An 18,400-nucleotide genomic window follows, 5' to 3' on the forward strand; every position below is an offset into this window, starting at 1 on the left:
AAGAGCCAGGTTAAGACAAGTCATGGGATCAGGACAGAGCTGAAATAATGAATGAGACTGGATAATGTTATACATTTTTCACATTGTAACATCAACTGTTTTTATTTCACATGGATTTGAAAAATAACTGAGTCCCAGTTCCAGTTTCTCTCTCTCTACTTTTGTCCCAGTTTTTCCATAAGTGCCAATCAAAATAAAATTCAGCTTTCTACGTTTCCACCCCTAGGCATCTAGTGTGCTATTTATGCTCTTTGGCATTTTTGGCATCACACTAGCTCAGTTTCCATCCATCGCCTGAGCTCAGCAGGCAGTAACCAAGCAAACCAATACCCCATTTGATGAGTCAGAATTGCAATGTAGTGTCTGTGATACAAAAGTGATATACTTCATTGACTCCACTGGATCCTTTACATTGTCTTCATTTTAAAAAGCTTTACATTTAGAGATTTTTCTTTCTTTTCTTCTTACAGATCTTATCCCACTGATGCAAACGCACCATAGGATGCTTGCTAGCAGCTTGCAGATAGAAACAAAGCACAGATGGAGACTCCAAATGCAGCAGTTTCCTAAAGATTTGCTGAAAGTTAACATCACTTTGGGAACCAAATAACAGGGTATGAGAAAATATGAAGCTCTCTGTACATTTCATCCCAGGTGTCTCCAGTCCTATGGCTGCTACAGTTCTCACCTTGAATTTGGCAGGTTTGAAAGGGCTTTGTTACCTAATGAGTTGGCACCTCCTTTCACCTGTTGCTATAGCCCACTATCTACCAAGTCAAAGTGGCATCAAGACTGATTTTCTTGGGCACAGGCACCACTGCCATATCCATGACAGTTAGCAAAAAAATCCCTCATGTTTTGTTTTGACAAAGTAGAAATCCTTAGCCTTGCATTTTCTTGTGTATGTGTGTGTGTGTGTGTGTGTGTGTATGTGTGTGTGTGTTTGTGTGACTATAAATGCATCAGAGCTTTATTGGCCTATATATTAGTCTTGGTTCACATCCATATCTTTCCCCTTCCTAATTTCACCCCACCACACACACACACACACACACACACACACACACACACACACACACACACACCTCTTCCCACCATCCTATATAAGAATATTCTGTATTCTGGTTATACTGATTATCCAACAAGGCTATAAAAATGGGTCCAACCTTGTCTATACATAAACCTTGCCCAATGCAGACCACTTAAATTTCAACAATTCCTATTGTGTATATTCCATACAATAAATACTGAGCCTACTAACATCCTACTATGCTCCAATAGTTGCACTAGGTATTTGAAAACATTTATTCTCATTTAATCCTCAAAACCACCCTATAAAAAAGATGCTATTATGTTAATTATCTTCCATTGAAGATATTATTATTTCTTTTTAACAAAGGGAGAAATGAGGCAGACAATAATTTGACTTCTTCATAGATGCGTAACATTAATTGCGAGTGTGTATATCACTTCTTCTATGTTCTTTTTTCCTTCTTTGTACCTTATCTGGGTTTAATTGAAAATTTTTATAATTCTGTTTTACCTCCACCGATTATGTATTACTCATACCTCTTTTTGTAATGTTTCTAGTAGTAAAGGTACAAATTGCTATGTACATTTTTTAAGTAAGTTCTGTTTCTCCCTTATTAGTACCATTTTTTTTCTTAATTTTTAGTTATTTGTTTGACCTACAAACTTAGTTCTCTGAAAGGATCAAAATTTCATTAATCTGCAGTTTGTCCAGTTTTTGCCTTGTTTTGGGGGTGGGAGTAATGTTCATTCAAGTTCTCTATATCTCTGAATTGAAAACAGAAACTCCAATGCATTTTAGAAAATAAATACAATGTCTTTGGTTGGAAGAGAAGGGAAGGTAGATTTTATCCTTAAATGTATATTTATAACTAATAACATCATAATAAAAATATTTGACAAATATAAACTCTGTATTTTTAAATTTTTAAAAAAAATTAAACTGGAAAGATACATACAATCTCATGTTTTACTGCTAAAATTGATGTCAGATTAAAGAAGATATTCAATAGATGCTTATATGATTTTGACCACATTTTAAATTTTGCTTCATACTTTGAAAAATTATTGGCAAGTTACCAAGGTATTATTAATTATATACTTAATTACACACACACATAAAACACATATGATAAATAATTGAGATACTACTGATAAACTGCTTGAATGTCAGTCTCTAGATACAGTGGAGAATTCACCAAATTAATTGTTAACTTATCATAACTGTCTAGAGAGCCAATCAGACTCTCCCTGCTGGCCCTTTGCTCACCTTTAAAAAAATTCTAAACCTTCTTCATAGACTGCCTTTTTTCTTTCCTCTTATAAAGACTTGTGCTAATGTTAACTTCACCATAAAGCTTTCCCTATAGTTCCATCTCAAATAAATTGCTCTTTCCTTGGTACTCTTTTTCTCCATTTTTAAAACAGCTTTATTGAGATACAATTCACACATACCATACAATTCAAGTATGCAATTCAAGTATCCACTTAAAGTATAGAATTCAACAACTTCTTGTATATTCACAAAGTTGTACAATTATCACCAAGTTGATTTTAGAACACTTCGTCACTTCCAAAAGAAGCCCCAAACCTCTTAGTTGTAAACCTTCCCACCACTTATTCCTATCTCCCCCAAACATAAGCACTAGGAAACTCATTATAGATTTGCCTATTCTGGACATTTCACATCAATGGAATCCCATAATACATGGTACTTTGTGATTGGCTTTCACTTAGCATAATGCTTTCATGGTTCATGCACATTGTAGCATGGATCAGTGCTTTATTCCTTTCTATGGCTGTATTCAATTCCATTGTAGGGATCTATCATATTTTATCTATCCATTCATCATCTGATGGACATTTGGGTTGTTTCCACTTATGAGATACAATGGAACTTCATTTCTGGAACTTAATTCATTCCAGAAGTCTGTTTGAGAAGTGATTTGTTCAAAACCACAATGAAATACCACTTCACTTGGATGGCTATAATAAAAAAAGGTTTAGGTAATAATAAATATTGGTGAGAACCAGAGAAGTGGTAATCCTCAGAAACTGCTTGTGAGAATGTAAAATATTGCAACTGTTACTGGACTTGGTTCTTCTCATGGACACAGTAAAGAATTACAGATCAGCGAGATGAAAGTGAATGAGTAAGAGTTTTTTATAGTTTCTCTTCAAGGGAGAGAACAGGCCTTCCAAGAGTGGTGAGAAGGGCCCAAGTCTCCTGAATCTGCTGCCTTACGTACACACATGATTGTATTAGCATAGGGAAGGAGCTCTATATTGACTGACAGATACTTTGCCCATATAATTTTGGTCTCTTCTGCTCATGCCCTTTCTCATAATTCTCCTTGATTTCCCACTGTGGGGTAGTGAAACTGCAATGAAAATTTTTGCTAAGTATTTTGAGGATGGGCTTCTGTGCATGCTCCTCACAAGGGTCTTCCCTCTGATTCTCCATCTTCCTGATTGTTCTTTATCTAAACTAAAACTATTTTGACTATTTGTCATGGGACAACAAGGCCAGTGGCCCCCTTTCTCCCTCCTGCTGCTCATTTATAACTGCTACCTAACACAACCACTTTGAAAAACAGTCTGGCAATTCCTTAAGAGGCTAAACATAGACACATACTGCATGATAGCACTTCCACTTTGAGGTATATACCCAATAGAAAGGAGAACATGCTCACACAAAAACTTGTACAGTGGAACCTTGTTCTCAAACTTAATTTGTTCTGGAAATCTGTTCAAAAAACAATTTTTAAAAAAATTTTTAAACAAATTTATTTATTTACTTATAGAGAGAGGGGAAAGGAGAAAGAGAGGGAGAGAAACATCATTGTGTGGTTGACTCTCAGGTACCCCCAACTGGGGACCTGACATGCAACCTAGTCATTTGCCCTGACTGGGAATCGATCCAGCAACACTTGGTTCGCAGGCCCACGCTCAACACACTGAGCCACTGCAGTCAGGGCCTAAGAAACGATTTTTTAGAAAACCAAATCTTTGTTGCTTGAAAGCCATGTGACTGATCATATAGGTATCAGCGTGAATGGGTTGTCAGATGGAGAACTGAAGTTTCTTTAGACAACCAAGACATTTTCTCCATAAACAACTTGATCAAGAACAGAATTGTTCAAGATGGGTGACATTTGAGAACCAAGGTTCGACTGTATTATGAATACCAGTGTTATAAACATTCATATGCAGTCGAACCTTGGTTCTTGAATATCTTGGTTCTCAAACAATTTGGTTCTCAACCAAGTTGTTCACGGAAAAAATGTCTTGGTTGTCTAACAAAACTTTGGGTCTTGATTCTTGACCTGACAACCCTTTCATGCTGATACCTGCATGATCAGCCACACATCTTTCAAGCAACAAACAAAGGATATTTGGTTATTCAACAGATTGCTTCTTGAATAGTTTTCCAGACTGAATTAATTAATTAATTGCAGAAGCCACTGGTGGAGACAGCACTCATGGGGTGGGCTGACTGTAGTCACTGTGTCCACTCAGCAACGCTGCCACTTGGCCACTGAGCTTCGCCCGGTGCCCAGGCCATCCAGGCCCAACTGTCATTGAGGAGCCAGTTCTGCCCGTATCCTCCAAGCATCCCTCTCACCAGCTGTGGTGAGTAGCCCCTCCTTGGTACTTTTAAAATACCTCTTCTAGATTCTCATAATATATTCATCTATGAATCCTTAAACCCCCTGGAAATAAAGCAATCAAATAACTTAAGTAACTTTAATGAGCAGTTAATATATCTCATTCAGGTATGTGGAACATAAAGTAGTTCCTCTGGAAATCTCAACTGCAAGTGAAATACCATTTTAAGGAATTAAAAACTTATTTATATCAACAAATAATAAACTGGGTAAATAAATTATAAAACTTCAACACTACGGTACACCTTATATTCATTATACATGATATATGTAAAATATATGATGATATATATCCTTACTAGTTGTCATAGAAATTTTTATATTAATTAATATTGGTTGGAAAAGCTGTTATTACAATTGTATGTATAATGTGATACTGCAAATTGTGCAATTTATAGTATTGATTAAAGCATTTACTAATACATATGTATAATTCTAGAAGGATAGATACCAAAATATAATAGTGGTTTTGGCCAGGTAGCAGGTTCATAGATACACTTAACATATTCTTTATACTTTGCTTTTTTTAAAGTATATTTTATTAATTATGCTATTACATTTGTCCCAATTTTTCCCCTTCACTCCTCTCCACCCAGTACCCATCCGGCAATCACTCCACTTAATTCATGCCCATGGGTTGTGCATATTTCTTTGGCTTCTCCATTTCCTATACTATTCTTAAGATCCCCATGTCTACTTTGTACTTACCAATTATGCTTCTTAATCCCTACACCTTTTCCCCCATTCTCCCCCTGTAGAGGCATCAGTTATTCTCTGTAAAAGGTCGCAGAGGTTTGCTAAATATGTAAGTATGTAGGGGCTTCAGATGTTCTTTGTAAGAAGTAGCAAGGACTTGCTAAAAAGCCTTGGAGAGAGGAATGTAGGGAGGAGTGTTGTAGCAATTGGTGATATACAAGCTAAAAGCACCTCATCCTCTATTTGCTTGTGTCTTGGTTATACAAGCTAAAAGCACCTCAGCCTCTACCACCTTCCATTTGCTTGTGTCTGGTTTATAACATTTGTGAAAGTTATATTTTACAGGATATCTAGCCCTTTGAAGATAAATTGCTTCCCAGACAATTCATCCTTGGCTGGAGAGCTATGATGCCACCGGAGATAGCTTTATGGCCCTGCGAACTTTTGGCCCTGCAAACTTCTAGCCCTGAGAACTGTATTCTTGTTTGACACTCCTGCAGCCCTGTCCTGCCACTCCCCCTTCCCAACAAGCTGCTTCTCACTGGAGAGAGAAAGCCAAATCCTATATAAGCCCCTGCCTAAAAATCCCAGGTCCTCGGTGCATTGTTTGAGACAAGTTCTCTGCCCGACAGCTGGCTAATAAATTTTGCTTGCTTTAATCCACTGCTCCGAAGTGTTCAATCTCACTTATGTAGCCACAACACCCCTTTCCCCTCCCCTCTGATAACCCTCCACATGATCTCCCTATCTATGATTTTGTTTCTGTTCTGGTTGTTTGCTTTGTTTGTTTTTGTTTTTGTTTTTTTAGATTCAGTTATTGATAGTTGTGACTTCGTTGTCATTTTACTATTCATAGTTTTGATCTTCTTTTTCTTAGATAATTCCCTTTAAAAATTCATATAAGGGATTGGTGATGATGAACTCCTTTAGCTTTACCTAGTCTGGGAAGCACTTAATCTGCCCTTCTATTCTAAATGATAGCTTTGCTGGATAGAGTAATCTTGGTTGTAGGTCCTTATTTTTCACCACTTTGAATACTTCTTTCCCATTTCTTCTTATCTGCAAAGTTTCTTTTGATAAATCAGCTGATAGTTTTATAGGAACTCCTTTGTAGGTAACTCTTCTTTTCTCTTGCTGCTTTTAAGATTCTCTCTTTACCTTTAACCTCTGGTGTTTTAATTATGATGTGTCTTGGTGTGGTCTTTTTGTGTCCATCTTGTCTGAGACTCTCTGTGTCTCCTGGACTTGTATGTCTATTTCCTGTGCCAGATTAGAACAGTTTTCCTTCATTATTTTTTCCAATAAGTTTTCAATTTCTTGGTCTTTCTCTTCTCCTTCTGGCATTCCTATGATTCAGATGGTGGCACTTTTGGAGATGTTCCAGAGTCTCCTTATTCTCTCCTTGCTTGTTTGTTTGTTTTTAAATTCTTGTTCTTCATTCTGTTCTGATTGACTGTTTATTTCTTCCTTTTGTTCCAAATTGTTTATTTGAATCCCAGCTTCCTTCCCTTCACTGTTGGTTCTCTGTGTATTTTCCTTTTTTCACTTAGTGTAGTCTTCATTTCTCCCACTATTCTTTTGCCGTATTCACTGAGTTCTCTGAGCATCCTTACGACCAATGTTTTGAACTCTGCATCTCATACGTTGGCTATTGCCATTTCATTTGTTCTTTTTCCAGGGTTTTGTTCTGGTTTTTTTTTTTTCATTTGAGCTATACTTATTTGTCTCCTCAATTTGGCAGGCTCCCTGTGTTTTTTTCTGTGTATTAGGTAGAATTGCTTTCACTTCCTCTCTTGGCACACCTGTTACATTGTATGGGGTGGAGACTTAGTTGATCACTAGGGCAGGGAAACCTGCTTCACTGCTTTGTGGCTCTGTACATGGGGGAGGGCTCAAAGAGGGGACAATGACACTACCTGGCTGCTGGAAGCATGCTTGACACTTGCACCATTTCCAGTAACTTCACATTACTTCACCCACTTCCTATATGTGACTGATACCCCTCTAGCTGTTGCCCTGGTGATGGTTCCCAGAGTGGGTGGGTTTGCATACATTTTAGGATTGGGAAGACCCTTTAAACAAACTCTTCTGAGAGACCGGCAGTTCCTTTTGCCACCTCAACCCCCACTGGTTTTTGCAGTCAGAAGTTATGAGACTATTTTCTCAGCGCTGGAACACTGGGCCAGATGGTTTAGCCTGGGTGTGGGATCACTCGCTCCCCAGATGTCCTTTTCAATTTTTATCCACCACACGTGAATGTGGAACCACCCATTTTGCTGGCCACTGGTGCTGCTGCCTCGCTGCCACCACACTATATCTTCTCTGCCCTAACTCCCTCTCTCTGCCCCTGCTACTTGTCTGGATGAATATGGCTTCTTTAATTCCTTAGTTGTTGGACTTCCATACAGTTCGATTTTCCAGCAGTTCTGCGTGTATTTTGTTTTGAGGTTAGTTGTGATTCTTCTTATGGTTGTGCAAGGATGTGAAACATGTCTACCTATGCTTCCATCAAGACTGGAAGTCTTATACTTTCTATATTACCTCAATGTTTTATAATGAATGTCTGTTGTTTTTATAATAAGAAGAACACTAAAAAAAAGTTACTTCAATATTGGAAAAAATGCACTAGAAAATAGTATTCAGGAACAAAAATCTGAACTGATAAAATCTCCCACAGTAAACAAACAACAAAAGCAGTAATTATTGAGGTGAGGTAATGGATGTGTTAATTATCTTGATCTGGGTAATTAGTGCACAATGTATACTTATCAAATCATCACTTTAATATATACAATTATATTTGTCAGTTATTCTTTAGTAATTAAAAGATACAAGCATTACTCTAAACTGAGTGTACCAATGATATTCTTGAAATCTTCAATTAGTAATAACAGAATTGATACAATTAATTTCCATTTATCATCCCTTGCTTTCTAGATACTTTTAAACCACAATCTTCTGCTGTTTTAAGACAACACTTGTAAATTTATTTTCTTTTATTTCAGATATTGTATATACTAAAAGGAATGTTTTTTGTCTGGTTCTCAATCCAAATATCCCATGAGTTTCTTTTTTTAAAATTAACAACATTCTTCCATTAAAACAGTAACCCATGCACATGGTAAAATTTTTCAACAAGGCAAAAAAATACACAATAAGATATATCCCTACCACCCAGGACACTTAGATCCTTTTCCTAGAGGCACTCGCTATTAACAGTGTCTTCTGTATACTTTCATATAAATTTTGTACATGTTGATCGATATTTCTTTTACACACATGAGAGCATAGTATTGATGCTGTTCTGTGTTCTCATTTTGTACAGTTAACCATATATCTCAGAAACTTTTTTATAGGTCCATATAAATATGCCATATTCTTTGAACAGCTTAACATTGTACAGAATTTATTTAAGCATTTACCTGAATGGATGCATGAAGAGTGTTTCTACTCTTTTGCTGTTATAAACAGACCTGCAATAAATATTTTTATGTGTGGATGTATATATATTTTAGCATGTTATACCTACAGGATAAAATCCAAGTAATATAGTTAGTGAATCAAGAGATATGTGCTTTTTTTAAACTTGATAAATGTTCTTAATTGCCTTCCAAAATAATTCCATCAGTATACCCTTCAGTCAATAATATCTGATGGTTCCTATTGGCTCACAGATTTCTTTTTTGTGTAGGTGACTACTCTTTCATGTGTGATGAAATATTTAGATCTTTAGCAATCTAAGTGAAATAATATTGTATACTTGTTTTCATTCTGATTTTTTAAAATTATGGGTGAAATAAGTCATCTTTTTCTATTTCCTATTTACAAGATTATATATATATATATATATATATATATATATATATATACACATACATATATAGATAGATAGATAGATAGATAGATAGATAGATGCCACACAGGTCCCTCAATATACTTTATTGACCATGAAGAAGGACACTTCTAAAGTTTATGTTTTTACAACAATGTACACTTGGCTCATTCTTACATTGGTTTTTCACTTTTTATCTGGAAAGACTTGGAAGCATTCCTTTTATCCTATGAAACCTAGCTCTTTTTTTGTCACGTGTTGTAAATGTGTTTTCCAGTTTCTGTTTACCTTTGGAGTTTTCCAGGGTGTTTTCTATTGAGAAAATTTATAAATTTTTCATGTTGTTAAATTTATCACCATATTTCTTCAACATTTCTGGGTTTTGTGTCTTGTTTTAGGAAGGTTTTTTCTATTTCATGGATATAAACATTTTCTCCATGTTTTTTTCTAAGAAACATTTTCCATGCCTCTTCTTTATGTCTAAATCTTTCAACCATATGGCATTTATTTTTAAATAAGAAGTAAGCTAATCCAAGTTTATCTATTTTTACCTCAAAATAAATGACCAATTGTCCTAACATACTGAACAATTTATAATTTCCTCACTTTAAAAAACATTCTTTTTTTTTTCAGATTTAATGTGTTTTATTGATTAAAATATTACATTTGTGCCAATTTCCCTTCCCTCTGCTCCCCTCCACCCGGTGGCCCCCCTCCCTCCAGTTGTCCCCCCCTTTTAGATTATGTCCATTAGTTGTGCATACAGTTCCTCCCAACCTCTCTCCGTCTATTCCATTCCCTCCTACCTTGATCCCCAATTCCTATATCATCTCCCTCCCTTTCCCCATTCCCCATCCCTGTTGACCTCCCCCCAATATGCTTCCCGTACCCACAGTTCCTTTTCCACTCTCGTTGCCTATTTAGTTTGCCTTTGTTTCATCTCCCTAGCTTCTGTTTTTTTAAACCAGTCTTAAAAAACATTCTTTATCGTATACTAAATTCCCATATTTACTTGAACCTAATTTTGGACTCTTTTCTGTTTTATTGCTCTGTCTATTCATGTGCCAGTATCAAACAGATTTATTTGCTGTACCCGCATAATAGATTTTAATATTCAGGTGAGGCCCTTTTTTTTACTTTTCTTTTGCAGAAATTTTCTTTGCACATTTTGTTTTTAATTTGATTTATATCTAAAAAAGTTCTTGCCTACCTCCTTGAGTCTAGAGTGTAGAGTGTTCTAGTCATCTCTACTTCACCTTCTTGCTGTAGGAGAGAGTCCTGCTCTAGAGTTATAAGGATGATCAGACACATAACAAATACTTGACAGTCAATATTGACAGCAAATTATTATTCACATATATTCACAACCTGGGGAGAAGGATACCATGCCATACAGGGCCACACAGAGTTTCCTTTCCATTCAGGACCAGAGTAAACCAGCAGGAGCTGTGAAAACACAGGCTTTGTAGTAACAAGAGGCTGAGATGCTCCTTGGTTCCTGTGGAAGGATATAATTGGCTTGTCTAAATCAGCTGGCTGGAAGGGAACATAAGCAGCCACTATGCCTAATCTCTGTGATAAGAAGGGTTGTTTGACTAGGTTACATTATCCATGTGCTTACAATGAGAAGGAAACTTCCAGTTAGGCCATTTGGGGACCTTCTAGTTTTCCAAAGATGTCAAGGCACACATCATATTAGGCTTTATTTTTATGCCTTATACTACAATTGACTCTTGATGACTGACATCAATTTAAACCTTGATGATGACCGAGAATTCTAGGAGGTAAAAAAAATACCTCCCTAGGAAACAAATTTGATACTTGACCAGGAAGAAAAAGGCCACATGGAAGGTTGCAAAAAATATAAACTTTAGAAGTGTCCCTCTTCATGGTGAATGAAGTATATTGAGGGACCTGTGTGGCATTGCTGCAGGGAGTGCATGTCCCCAAGGGGTACAAATTTAGATTAATCAATGCCTGTAGCAAAGTCAACAACCAATATGGGGTCCATTTTACATTTTTTAAACATAAATAGGCATCCTTTGAGAAGCCTCATATGCTTCCCAATTAAACCAGCTGCTTGGGACCTATAGAGAAGATGGAAGTTCCATCGAATATCTTCTTCAAGAACCCAACATTGTATATTCTGAAAAGTGAAATTAGTCCTTTGATCATTATTAGTAATGCCTGAAATTCCAAAGGGCATAGGAGTGTTCTGATGAGACTTTCTATCAGTGGCTTTAGTGTATGTAGAGACATGTGCAACCTTTATTTATATTTTGGGTATCCATGGGGCAAGAGCTTTCCAGGGTTCTTTACCCCAAAAAAGGAAAATTTTGAGGCAATGGCCCAAGAGTGTGTGAACATATATAGATAAAACCATTTATTGACCATGGAATTCAGTGCTACATTGACTGTCTGACATGTGACCACTTGAGCTGACTCTTGGGTCTCATCTTTTATTAGGGATATCCTGGTTAAGGAATGAAAACAGCAACTCTCCACTGAACTCTATCATGTTAGTGGCACTATCATCTGTAAAGTGTACAAATTCCTAGTGTTCTTTACTCAGTTGATCCTGAGGGACTCTCCAAGAAGCCAAAAGATCTGAAAGAAAGGTAACCTCCTCCAACACTATGGCATCTGGCAAGGGACTGGGGACATTTCGGGGCCCCTACCTGCGGAGGGCCCAGGTTTGGCTCTATCCTGTAGCAAGGAGTTCTTAGTAGCTGTGCTAACCTTGTAAGGTGCTGCTTTCATTAGCATATGGGTAGCTGGGTACACAGTGTCCTAGGAAAGCCCAGTACATGGCCAGCAGTTGCCATTCCAGTTGTAAACAGTGCATTGCTGAGAAGGGTAGTTTACTGCATCAGAAGTTTATGGCCAGCTAATGGCCATCACTGGTTGTCCAGAGAATCTAGAAGGCATGAAAGGAAATTTCCCAAGCCTCTGCAGTGAAAGAGTCTCTGAGGGGACTAACAAAAGTACCTGTTGATTTCAGTTTGGGAAGATTCTAGAGTCTTCTGTTGAAGAAGATCTCATTTAAGGTGTGCACATTTGCCAGTAACAGCATCAGTGAGATGTCCTAAAATTATAAAGGAGGAATATGATGTCTCCAGAACCTGAAAAGGGCTAAAAGATATTGGACTTGTGTTAACATTGTTAGTGCTGAGAGAGTCAATAGCTGTTTCCTAATGTGCTAGGAAAATGGAACAACTCTTGGATTATTCTCAGGAAAATAACAAAGATGGCGAAGCCTTGCTTCGTGTGTAGGACAATGGCCTATTCTCTTTTTGTCAGTTTCTTTGTGAGTTTTTCATGTTCTTAGTGAACATGTCAAATAAATTTCCTCAGAGGAGGATGTCATTAATGTAATGCCATATCTGTGTTCCTAAAGAAAGGTGAATGCAATTAGGGTCTTGCCTGAAATGAGTGTATGTAATGGCCAGGCTGCTATGGTGCATGATGGGTAGCCTGATAAAGGTGTATTGTGCCCTTTTAAAGGTGAAGTCAAACTGCACTAAGAGGCTGTTGAAATAGACACAGAACTGAACATATAAGTCAAATATATAACAACAAGTTACTTGGCAGTTGCTGATTAGATAGTAATTACAATAATATTGAGTGTGGGGGCTTAAGTTTTCAGTGAGTCACTGTGAAGCATCATCCATTCTTTCCATGTTTAAGGCCAGGGAAAAAATGGGGTGTTAAATGGAGAAACAGTTGAGATAATTACCCCACTCACTAGGTCTTACATAATAAGCTTAAATCCTTGAAGACTTGGTTTAATTTACATTGGGCCATATTAACTATTTTAACTGGTGTGAGGGTGGTCCATGAGATTTCATTTTGTCAAATCAATTTGTGTTAACTACTCTATTGAATTAAAATTTTTTATTCATTGTGTTAGAGTGCCCATGTTACTATGGGATATTTTAAGGCAATGAGTGCTATAACCATGGAAAATTCAGGCAATAGTTTTTATGATTAACTTGAAGCATACCTATTTGCCCTCTATTTTATATCCTGCAACTCCCCTAAGATTACAGTAGCACCATGTTTAAATTTAGTGCATCCTTAGGTATAACTCTAATCTGAGCCCAAGTATTGATGATGTCCTTGAAGACTTGCCAATTAGTGCAACTTAGCAGATGTTCAATGTAATTTAGAATCCATGTTGTAGAGGTGAAAAAACCAAAGGGCACACTTATATATATATTTTTTGCTGTATACATTATTTATTAAATTCCATATTTCCAATTGGGTCAAATTGTGTGGGTTTTTTTGTTTCATTTTTTATTTGTTCCCTCCCCTAGTATCCAGGGTTCTTTATTTCATTCCACTGTTTTTTGTTACTTTGTCACTGATATACTACAGAAATGAAAGGTTCTCTTACCCTGCTCATATTTATAAATTTATTTCTCCAGAGAGCCTCATATAAGGGTATTCAAGGTTAAGGGCCTCCCCCATGGCAATGGTTGTATGGTTTAAGGATTCAAGGCTTATGCTGGGTTATAATTAATCACTTTGCTGTACCATAGTGACATGATGGATGTTTTGCCTATAAATCTTGACTCAGGATTTTTGTTGCAACAAAGGCATAGGTAGCAGAGTGGCACAGCATCTCTGGTTCAGGAAGATTGGTGCCCCACCCTGTAGACAGCCTTTGCTTTTTCCAGTCAATCTCTGCAGGTCATGGTCCCCATCCAATAATTTCATTTTGTATATAGATCAGTTTGGGGACAAAAAACATCATGATCAAAACATTAACCCTTTGGCATCTTGCTAAGCAGCAGCATTAAGCATAGGTGAAGCAAACACATTAGGGGTTAGGGGTTTTGCATGGGGAGAGCAGTTGAGTTACCTCTGATGTTTTAGGAAGGGCTGAGATTAAATGCTTCATCCCCTTTCATTTTCTTGCTAGTGCCTGGGCCACAGGCAGCCATGGATTTGCACTTCCATAGCCTTGGGATTCTGGAAAGTGTACTACAGCAGCAAAGCAGCAGCACAGGAGACAAGTAAAGCTGCTAACCTTAACTGAATAGCAATAAACATAGGAAACTAATGTGTCATGCTTAATTCTCCCTGTGGTGGTGGTCTCCTTCCTTCCCTACAACCTCACAAAAGGCTTTCCTTGGGCCAATTACAGGAGTGTACAATCACAAACAATGTCTATATGGCTCTCTTAAACAACCAAAGATGGTTACCAGAAAACAGGACTCAAGCACTAAAAGATGAGGCCACTATGTCGTTGCTGCCATTATGGGTGGAAGCCTCAGAAACCACTGTCAAGTACAGGCTGAACCCAATGGGTATAACCAATTAACGACAAATCTTGTCTTTGGGAATAAGTGTATATTAGGGTGGGTGGGAATATATGGCAGTACATGACAGAAAGACAACAAAGTGTCCCACAAAGAAAAGAGCAAACCCACCACGAATTGGCAGTTCTGTTGCAGGCAGGATTTGCTGTATCACAGGACCAATTAGGTACCCAAAAGCAGTTAAAGCTGACCAGGTGTTATTGGTCATTGTTGGGCCACCATAGTCATGGTTCCAATTGCTTTATTTGCCTCCTCTTTACCCCATTGCTAAGGGAAAGATTCCCTCTCTAAGTTTATAGGGATGGCTGAACACATGACACTGACACTCAACAGACGAGATTGATAGTTTATTAGTCACATATATTCACAGCATGCCACAAAGGGCCACACTAGAATTACAGTCAGGAACAGAATAAACAAGCAGGTGTTCAAAGAGGCAGGTCTTATACTAACAAGAGAATGGGATGACCCTTGGTTCCTGTAAAGGGAGTGATTGACTTGTTTGAATAATTCCTCTGGCTGGCGGAAAACTGAAACATCTTGCTAAGGAATAAGCAGGCACTGTGCCTGGTGTCTGTGGTAAGGAAGGTTGTTTGGTTAGAGAACCTTATCCATAGGACCACAATAAGAAATGGAATTTCCAGTTAGGCCATTCAAGGCCCTCCCAGCTCTCCCAGATGTCAAGGTACACATTATACAAAAATTTAAATTTTGGTCTTGATACTGTATGGAATTTTTATGCCAAACAAAATCAAATTTTACTTTTCATTCTTCTCCAGTAGAGTTAGGACTAATTCTTCCCAGGATAATATCAAGCTAAAGTCTCTATAGTCAGCTCCTGTTATATAAACCTTACCTCCAGACATAGTTCCAGAATCTCCACACAAAAACAATGCAGTAAACATGGAATTGTGTATATGATGTCTGTCTAGAAAAAGTCCAACCATTGTTAATATAATGAGAATGGTTTGTGCAACACCAATGTGACCTGGCAGCCAAGGAGAATGGACCAGAATGCGCATAACTGAACAATGAGAACTTCACTGTATTAGTCAGTGGGGATGGTAGACACTGTTGAGTGAGCATGTGTACTGTGTGGTTGTCACATTCAAAATGATTGAGCGAGTGGAGCAATGAATCTGCATCCAATTTTGCATTAAGCTTGAACATTCCTTCTCAGAAATTATTCAGATGATTCAGAAGGCCGCAGCTATGGGCAACTGGTGACTGGCAGCTTCATCACAACAACATGCCTGCTCATGTGTCATGTCCCCTGCAGAGTTTTTTTTTTTTTTTTGTGATATTCAGTCCCTCAATAGCCCAGATTTGGCACCCTGAGACTTCTGGCTTTTCCCAAAACTAAAATCACCCTTGATAGGGAAGAGATTTCATACTGTGGACAGATTCAGGAAAATATGACAGGGCAGCTGATGGCAATTGGAAGAATTGTGTGAGGTCCCAAGGTGCCTGTTTTAAAAAGGACTAAGGCATCATTGTCCTATGTACAATGTTTCTTGTATCTTATATCTTCTTCAGTAAATGTCTCAATTTTTCATATTACATGGCTGGATACCTTCTGGACAGACCTCTTATATCTTCAATATCCTGCTTTCATTTCCTTTGGGTGTATACTCAGAAACGGGATTCTGAATCACATAGTAGATATATTTTTAATATTTTGAGGAACCTCCATCCTGTTTCCATAGTGACTATATAATATTACATTCCCACCAACAGTGCAAAAGGGTTCTCTTTTCTCTTCATCTTTACCAGCACTTGTTATATCTTTTTTTCCTTAATGATAGCTATTCTCAGAAGTGTATGAGGTGTGATGTATCATTGTGGTTCTGTTTGGCATTTCCCTGACGATTAATGATGTTGAACATCTTTTTATGTACTTATTAACTAGTTGGATGATTTCTTTGGAAAAATGTATATTCAGTTTTATTTGAAATACATTCCTTTGCTTCTTCATTTTGCTTGACTCTCTGTGTTGGTTATTATGCATTCAATGAAATAGTTACCTCTCCCAGTCTTGAATGAGTGGCCTCAGGTAGAAGATGATCTTTATCGTTAAACCCTGCATTAGCTCTTGGTTGTCCTTCAAACCTTAGGGATTATCGAAACAGCCTATTTTATTTATTTATTTATTTCCTATGAATCATTATTTTATTTTAAACTATATTTTATTGATTATGTTGTTTTTCCCTTTGCTCCCCTCCACCCAGTACCTCCTTTCCCTTCAGCAATCCCATCCCCCTTATTTCATATCCATGGGTTGTGCATATAAGTTCTTTGGCTTCATCTTTTCCTATATTATTCTTAACTCCTCCCCTTTCTATTTTGTACCAAATAATTATGCTTCTTAATCTCTGCACCATTTCCTCATTTCTCCCCCTTTCCCCTCCCAGCTGATAACCCTCCAAATGATCCCCATATCTATGGTTCTGTTCCCATACTGGTTTGCTTAGTTGGATTTTGGTTTTATTTTTTAAATTCAGTTGTTGATAGTTGTGAGTTTTCTGTCATTTTAATGGTCATAGTTTTGATCTTCTTTATCTTAAATAAGTGTCTTTAACATTTCATATAACAATGACTTGTTAATGATGAACTCCTTTAGCTTTACCTTGTCTGGGAAGCACTTTTTCTGTCCTTCCATTCTAAATGATAGCTTTGCTGGATAGAGTAATCTTTGTTGTAGATCCTTGCTTTTCATCATATTGAATACTTCTTGCCAGTCCCTTCTTGCTTGCAGAGCTTCTTTTGAGAAATCAGCTGATAGGCTTATAGGCACTCCTTTGTAGGTAACTCTGCTTTTCCTCTTGCTGCTTTTAAGATTCTCTCTTTATCTTGAAACTTTGGCATTTTAATGTTGTTGTGTCTTAATGTAGTCCTTTTTGGATCTAGCTTTTTGTTTGTTTGTTTTTTGAACATATCTTCAAGATTTTATTGTCACGTAAACCAAAAACGAAGCTTAGAACTGGGTGACTTGGCCCTTTCTCTTCTTATCTCCTCCCAGTTCAAAATGCTTGCATCTCTTAATAGCCAGAATTCTCTTAGATCTACAGTTGGGGTCAATGCATTCAAGCCTCAGAACAATCTTCTTTGTAGTTTTAGACTTTTTTCGGAAAATTGGCTTTGTCTGCCCACCATAGCCACTCTGCTTCCTGTCATAACGCCACTTTCCCTGTGCATACAGAGAATCCTTGCCTTTCTTGTACTGTGTTAGTTTGTGGGGTTGATGCTTGCCACACTTCTTACAGAAAGTCCGGTGGGTTTTAGGAACGTTCACCATGTTCGCACGAGCGCTGTTGGTACAAAAAGCTTGGGTCTAGCTTGTTTGGGGTTCTCTGTACTTCCTGGATTTGAATGTCTATTTCTTTCACCAAGTCTGGGAAGTTTTCCTTCATTATTTTTTCACATTTTCGATTTTTTGCTCTTCCTCTTCTCCTTCTGGCACCCCTACGATTTGGATGTTGGCATGTTTAAAGTTGTCCCAGAGGCTACTATGCCTCTCCTCATTTTTTTCAATACTTGTTTCCTCATTATGTACTGGTTGACTGTTTTTTTCTTCCTTCTGTTCCAAATCATTGATTTGAACCCCAGTTTCCTTTCCTTCACCATTTGTTTTGTGTGGAGTTTCCTTTACTTCATTAGCATAGCTTTCACTTCTTCCTTTATGAGTTTGCCATACTTCAGCATATCTGTCAAGACTGTGAGCAACTTTATCACCAGTGTTTTGAACTCTATGCCTGTTAGGTTTGCTATCTCCTTGTCTGTTAGGTTGGCTATCTCTTCCTTGACTAGTTCTACCACCAGAACCTTGATCCATTCCTTCTTTTGGGCCATAC

General features: G+C 37.5%; 1 protein-coding gene across 1 annotated transcript; it reads right to left on the bottom strand.

Moving 5' to 3' along the window:
• Window positions 1-17,523: 17,523 nt before the first annotated feature.
• On the bottom strand, window positions 17,524-17,844 carry LOC149990899 (large ribosomal subunit protein eL42-like). The gene has a single exon (XM_090264650.1). It carries the CDS (start codon window positions 17,842-17,844, stop codon window positions 17,524-17,526), a length of 321 nt encoding a protein of 106 aa, XP_090120776.1.
• Between the last annotated feature and the right edge of the window lie 556 nt (window positions 17,845-18,400).

Source organism: Furipterus horrens, unplaced genomic scaffold, assembly GCF_987537825.1.
Source record: "Furipterus horrens unplaced genomic scaffold, mFurHor1.1.pri manual_scaffold_17, whole genome shotgun sequence".
Classification (NCBI taxonomy): domain Eukaryota; kingdom Metazoa; phylum Chordata; class Mammalia; order Chiroptera; family Furipteridae; genus Furipterus; species Furipterus horrens.

Coding starts and splice junctions, on each gene's coding strand:
- LOC149990899 (XM_090264650.1), bottom strand. CDS start 17,844: ATGGTGAACGTTCCTAAAACCCACCGGACTTTCTGTAAGAAGTGTGGC.